Genomic DNA, 7507 nt, shown 5'->3' on the forward strand with positions numbered 1-7507 from the left:
TAACAATTTATTTGAAATAAATTTGCATATAATACTATTTTTTAATATTAAGTTCTTATGTAGTCTGTTGAAACTATTGTCAGTGGTGTAACAATCTTGAAAGTAAATATTTTCACACTTGTTTCATGCAATATGTCAGTGTCCTCACATTATTATTATTTCCTATTTTCAAATATGAGTAAACAATACTAAACATGTTGAATTATTTTCATAAATGTATATCCTATTTTGGCGAAAAGAATGAAATGTTTACATTACATGAACTGAAGTAATGTGGTAATACAGTGAATAAACTGTGGATAATAACACTGATCAATGTGACACCTGTGGATGTGAAATGAACACAAGATGTAAATATTAGTGACTAAATACTGTTGGGACTGAACCATATACAGTGATTCATTGGGATAATTGGGTTATGTATGTTCTAATAATGATGTTTTCATGTCTTTAAACACTAAAATATTTTCTTCAAATGGTGCTGTCTTTGTTAATTTTAGCATGTTAAATTGGCCTTCGTCCCCCAGACCCCCGGAAGTTTTTTCAGTCTTTTTCATTGTGGTCAAATCACATGCCTGTCAGTATCAAGGGTTGGAATTGGTGGTTAAATCACCAAAAATGATTCCCGGGCGCAGCCACCGCTGCTGCCCACTGCTCCCCTCACCTCCCAGGGGGTGAACAAGGGGATGGGTCAAATGCAGAGGACAAATTTCACCACACCCAGTGTGTGTGTGACAATCATTGGTACTTTAAAATGTAGATAGGTATGTTTAATACGCACTATGTATTTCATTTATTTCATGTAGGAACTTGAGGAATGTCTGCGAGAGTCACAAGCCACAGCACAGCGACTGGATACACATCTCAAGCAGAAGGAGAAGCTCTATGAAGATAAGATTAAGGTGAAATATGCAGATATACGCTCACATGCACACAACAACGGCTTCCATATCCCATCAGAGTCTTGCTTTCATCATGTATTGTTGAGCGATATCCTGCTTTTGTGGCTTGGAGGTGTTGGAATCTCAGATGAAGGCGGACATGGCTGATAAAGAAATGCTGGAGTCCAGTCAGAGTAAATATGAGGAGGAGGTGCGGGAGAAGTGCAGCATCATCAGTGAACAGAAGGCGGTAAGAGCTAGGGGAGCCTATTTCAGGCATATTTTCACATTAATCACACTGACATAGATGTCTTGTTTTGATTATCGTAGACCAGCGGAACTATTTGCCTGAGATATCAATTGCATGAAGGTGACAGTTATTATTTCAAATGATGTTGGTACTTCCCCCTCCAGACCATAAATGCAATGGATTCTAAGATGAACAGCCTGGAGCAGAGAATTGCTGAGCTGTCTGAGGCCAACAAACTGGCAGCCAACAGCAGCATCTACACCCAGAAGAACATGTAAGTCGTTTATACTATGAGTACATGTGAACTAGGGCTGGGCGATTTGGCCTTTTTTTAATATCTCGATATTTTTAGGGCATGTCACGATACACGATATATATCTCCATATTTTGCCTTAGCCTTGAATGAACACTTGATGCATATAATCACAGCAGTATGATGATTCTATGTGTCTACATTAAAACATTCTTGTTCATATTCATTAATATATGCTTATTTTAAACTTTCTTGCAGAGAGGGAAATCACAACTAAGTCAATTTACCTAAACTGTATTTATTAAACAGTTATTAAGCAGTGGCACAAACATTCATGTCATTTCCAAAACAGAAAGTGCAAGATTGTCAGAGACATTTTAAAACAAGCTTTGAGTGCACTTTTGTGCACGATGTCGCTATGATGACATATCATAACAACACTAAATTAAAGTGCACTTTTTGTACAGAACGCCACTACAATAGTTTAAAGCAAATAAAGTGCACTTTTGTGCATGATGTCACACAAGATATTTCAATAACTGTCAAATAAAAATGAGCTGCATAATAAGAAATATCCTTCGCTACGTGGTAGGTTCCTGCGGACGTTATCTCCTTCTGTTGTTGACTATTTTTTTCATACGGTGTTGATGTGGAAATAGTTGCATCGGCATTTTGTTGGTGTGGCACCGGCCGGAGATGTTGACATGCGGAGTTTCAAGCACTCCTCATTCTCTAGCGGGTGACTTTTCAAATGATGCTACATTAGCAGTGCTGCTACTTTTTGTAGCAACGCTTTTGCTGCATAATTATTCAACATCTTCCCGCTTGAAGCCAAACCACCGCCAGACGATGTTTTTCTTGGGAATTAATTCTTCCTTCATTTGTTACCAGATTCACACCTTCTCTCTCTCGTATTACCACCCGCACCGCACTGTTAGCATCACAGCTAACCATGTCGCTACCTGTCTGCTCCGCGGGAGTGTGTGACATTGTACATGTGACGTATGTAAGAAGGTGCGCTTGTTTTAAGTCTCTGTGAGAAGCAGAGACAAGAAAGAGTGGGAAACATATGTAGTGTAATGTCCGCAGCTAAAAGCAACTGTGTGAGAACGTATACTCGACTATCATGATATAGTAATTTTCTATATCGCACAGAGACAAACCTGCGATACTGTATATCGAGTATATCGATATATCGCCCAGCCCTAATGTGAACACAATACACAAACAGCGATGAGAGGAAATATATTTTACGGAGAAATGCCGTTTTTTGGGTAAATTGTCTATAAAGTGTGGGAAGTGAAACCCTGCTAATTGTGTACGTTTACATAAGTCACACCAAATAGCAACAATGCATGATACCTTTATTTTACCATAGAGAGAAAAAACACCAGCAAAAACAACCAGACAAACATAAAATAAAAATAAGACAATTTGTACACCCCCCGCGACCCCAAAAGGGACAAGCGGTAGAAAATGGATGGACAGTATTTGCAAAAACTTTGCTTAGTACTTGCTAAAGAAGCCCTTGTTGGCAAGAACAAAGGTCCAGTGTTTCCTGTAGAGTAGCCCACATAGGGGAATTGACAATTTTTTTGGTGTTAAGATAAAAATAGATTTTCATGAATACAGTTCTCTAATAACATTCAAAATGCAGCAAGTCTTTTTATCTATATGCATAATTAATGAAAACAGACAAGTATGTACCGTATTTTTCAGAGTATAAATCGCTCTGGAGTATAAGTCGCACCGGCCGAAAATGCATAATAAAGAAGGAATAACACATATATAAGTCGCACTGGAGTATAAGTCGCATTTTTGGGGGAAATTTATTTGATAAAATCCAACACCAAGAATAGACATTTGAAAGGCAATTTAAAATAAATAAAGAATAGTGAACAACAGGCTGAATAAGTGTACGTTATATGAGACATAAATAACCAACTGAGAACGTGCCTGGTATGTTAACGTAACATATTATGGTAAGAGTCATTCAAATAACTATAACATATAGAACATGCTATACGTTTACCAAACAATCTGTAGTAGCAGGTAGCATCTTTTTTTCACAATGCACTTCTGCCATGACCCGCCCCCGCCGAATTTTTATTGGTTGATGTGTGTGTTACGATTGCTGATACACGCCTAGTCTCTTACGTGAATGAGATAAATAATATTATTTGATATTTTACGGTAATGTGTTAATAATTTCACACATAAGTCGCTCCCATACTTGCCAACCTTGAGACCTTCGAATTCGGGAGATTGGGGGGGGGTTGAGGGGGGCGGGGTTTGGTGGTAGCGGGGGTGTATGTTGTAGCCCGGAAGAGTTAGGGATGCAAGGGATTCTGGGTATTTGTTCTGTTGTGTTTATGTTGTGTTACGGTACGGATGTTCTCCCGAAATGTGTTTGTCATTCTTGTTTGGTGTGGGTTCACAGTGTGGCGCATATTTGTAACAGTGTTAAAGTTGTATGTATGGCTGTTGATCAAGTATGCTTTGCATTCACCTTCGTGTGTATGCAGAAGCCGCATACAACATGTGACTGGGCCGGCACGCTGTTTGTATGGTGAAAAAGCGGACGCGTCGACAGGTTGTAGAGGACGCTGAAGGCAGTGCCATCCCGGCACGCCCTTAATATTGTTGTCCGGGTGATAATCGGGAGAATTGTTGCCTCGGGAGATTTTCGGGAGGGGCACTGAAATTCGGGAGTCTCCCGGAAAAATCGGGAGGGTTGGCAAGTATGGTCGCTCCAGAGTATAAATCGCACCCCAAACTATGAAAAAAAACTGTGATTTATAATCCGAAAAATACGGTATTGAAAATATTGTTTCAGATTACAGCATAATAATTTAAGATATTAGCAGCCAAAAGATGGACGTTTGATAGGTGTTAAGAAAGGTGCACCCGGTTGCATAACTGCCACGAAGCTGTCTCGTTTTGTGTGTGGTCTTATTTACATGGCGCCATTTCTACCATAGCATGATGATCCACTGGAGGAGGGGGGGCATTTCTGACGGGGCTATTACCCCCTAAGCCCTGGTTTAGCACCATCCCTGAGCACATTTGAGTGAATCGGAATGTGTTCCTTATGATCAATATATGTAAACTTTTGACCCCCCCCCCACACACACACACACACACACACACACACACACACACACACACACACACACACACACACACACACACACACACACACACGCACACACACACACACACACACACACACACACACACACACACACACTTTGTAGAACATCATGTTGCTAAGTGGCCTTGCTTCTTACGGAGTTTTCTGCTGCTGCTAACATGTGGTTATTGCAGGAAAGCCCAGGAAGAGATGATCTCAGAGCTCCGTCAGCAAAAATTCTACCTGGAGTCTCAGGCCGGGAAGTTGGAGGCGCAGAATGCCAAACTGGAGGAGCATCTAGAAAAAACAAGTCAACAAGAGCAAAGCCATAAGAGTCGGCTGCTGGAGCTGGAAACAAGGCTCAGAGAGGTTTGTAATACATTCCTTACTAGCTTGTTTTCTGCCAATGTATTGTTTGTTTTCTAGACAGACAAATATATTTTCTTGTGAACAAACCTAAAATAGGGCAACCCTTTGTGTGATCAATACAAATGATGAAAAAATGCCTATACTCTACACCCTGTGTGTCAAAGTCAAGGCCCGGGGGCCTAATCTGGCCCGCCACATTATTTTATGTGGCCCACGAAAACCTGGAAATAATATGCGTTAATAAAATGCTTAATCTTTTCTTACTAAATATTAGAGATGTCCGATAAGGACTCTTTTTGCCGATATTCCGATATTGTCCAACTCTTAATTACCGATTCCGATATCAACCGATACCGATATATATACAGTCGTGGAATTAACACATTATTATGCCTAATTTTGTTGTGATGGCCCGCTGGATGCATTAAACAATGTAACAAGGTTTCCCAAAATAAATCAACTCAAGTTATGGAAAAAAAATGCCAACATGGCACTGCCATATTTATTATTGAAGTCACAAAGTGCATTATTTTTTTTAACATGCCTCAAAACAGCAGCTTGGAATTTGGGACATGCTCTCCCTGAGAAAGCATGAGGAGGTTGAGGTGGGCGGGGTTGAGGTGTGGAGGGGGGGAGTAGCGGGGGGTGTATATTGGAGCGTCCCGGAATAGTTAGTGCTGCAAGGGTTTCTGGGTATTTGTTCTGTTGTGTTTATGTTGTGTTACGGTGCGGATGTTCTCCCGAAATGTGTTTGTCATTCTTGTTTGGTGTGGGTTCACAGTGTGGCACATATTTGTAACAGTGTTAAAGTTGTTTATACGTCCACCCTCAGTGTGACCTGTATGGCTGTTGACCAAGTATGCATGGCATTCACTCATGTGTGTGAAAAGCTGTAGATACAGCTCTTTTTATTACCGAATATGTGTTATATGTTTTTATGTCGCACGTTTGCACGAAGAAAAATTCCTAGTTTGTGAACCCGTTCTCAAACAATGGCAATAAAACTATTGTGATTCTGATTCTGTGATTCTGTGATATTATGTAACTAGGTTTGCACGCAATGGAATGCAATTTTAAAGCATTTATTGGCCGATAATATCGGCCATCCCTACTAAATATATTTGTTCTGTCCTTTTTGACATCAAAAATCATGTACTGCATGCAATTGCATATCTTTTTAAAATTCAATATTATCAAAAGGGTTAGTGCGTCTGCCTCACAATACGAAGGTCCTGAGTAGTCGTGAGTTCAATCCCGGGCTCGGGATCTTTCTGTGTGGAGTTTGCATGTTCTCCCCGTGACTGCGTGGGTTCCCTCCGGGTACTCCGGCTTCCTCCCACCTCCAAAGACATGCACCTGGGGATAGGTTGATTGGCAACACTAAATTGGCACTAGTGTGTGAATGTGAGTGTGAATGTTGTCTGTCTATCTGTGTTGGGCCTGCGATGAGGTGGCGACTTGTCCAGGGTGTACCCCGCCTTCCGCCCGATTGTAGCTGAGATAGGCTCCAGCGCCCCCCGCGACCCCGAAGGGAATAAGCGGTAGAAAATGGATGGATGGATGGATGGATATTATCAAAATATATTATCATGTGATCTAAAAAATATTTTTGTTGAAATAAATATAAATTCTCTACTTAAATATCTGCTTGACTTTTGATTTCAAAACAAATTATTAATAAAATTGCAGATTGTATAATTCACAATACCGTAGATTTTACAGTTAAATTCCGCCAACTGAGTTTTGAACCGTAAAATCAACTTTGGGACTGTTTTTTTTCCATATACAGTAAGACACTAAACATAAAAAACTAACAAAAAAACCTTAAAAAAAACAAGAATTTATGGTAAAAAAAAAAACCTGGACGCTCTGTTGCTTGAATTTTACCGCTAAAAACAGTGGTATTGTTTCTCCATTCCATTCCATGTATTAAATTGTTTTATATGCTGTAAAAAACAACTGCTTTTACTGTAAAATTCTGGTGACTGAGCTGCAAGTTTTTAAAGGAAAATTTAAAAAAAATCTTACAGCTTATGTAAAAAAATACATTGGTAATGCATTATATATATATATATGTATGTATTCATATATTACTCATTGTTAAAATCGTCCCTCTGACTCGGCCGGGGTTTGAACTCAGGACCTACTGATCTCAGTGCCGGCATTTAACCACAGGGCCACTGAGCAGGCATGTGGGAGTAGCAGCCCAAGAAGTGGTCATTAGATGTTTTTTATAGGCTCTTAGCACCTGGCTGGGACTAAAAAAAGACTAAAAAGTAAAGGTATAATTTCCACATCTTCTACTAATTCCACTATTTGGTGGTTAATACCATTAGGGAGGATTCTGAAATATGAATATAATAAATGATACGGAGGGAAAACATTTTTGTTAATCAACAACCAAATGAACAATATTTAATGTAAGATCCTACAAGGTACTGTATCACATTGCCTTGGACCTCTATCTAGGATGAATCACCATCCTCTCACTTTCTGTATGTCTTTGTAGATTGGACTGGAGCATGAGGAGCAGAAGCTGGAGATCAAGCGGCAGGTGACCGAGCTGACCCTGTCACTGCAGGAGCGTGAAGCTCAGATCAATAACCTGCAGGCCTCTCGCC

General features: G+C 40.0%; 1 protein-coding gene across 5 annotated transcripts in view; it reads left to right on the top strand.

Moving 5' to 3' along the window:
• LOC133652599 (citron rho-interacting kinase) overlaps positions 1–7507 on the top strand; it is a 156223-nt gene that overhangs the window by 61557 nt on the left and 87159 nt on the right. For all 5 annotated transcript variants that reach the window (XM_062051534.1, XM_062051535.1, XM_062051532.1 and 2 more), the window contains 5 exons: positions 807–902; positions 1015–1131; positions 1296–1405; positions 4712–4886; positions 7396–7507. The exon at positions 7396–7507 is cut by the window's right edge and continues 86 nt beyond it. In XM_062051534.1, coding sequence (XP_061907518.1) covers positions 807–902; positions 1015–1131; positions 1296–1405; positions 4712–4886; positions 7396–7507 — 610 coding nt within the window. The remainder of the gene's footprint in view (positions 1–806; positions 903–1014; positions 1132–1295; positions 1406–4711; positions 4887–7395) is intronic.

The sequence above is a fragment of the Entelurus aequoreus genome, linkage group LG06 (assembly GCF_033978785.1).
Source record: "Entelurus aequoreus isolate RoL-2023_Sb linkage group LG06, RoL_Eaeq_v1.1, whole genome shotgun sequence".
NCBI lineage: Eukaryota > Metazoa > Chordata > Actinopteri > Syngnathiformes > Syngnathidae > Entelurus > Entelurus aequoreus.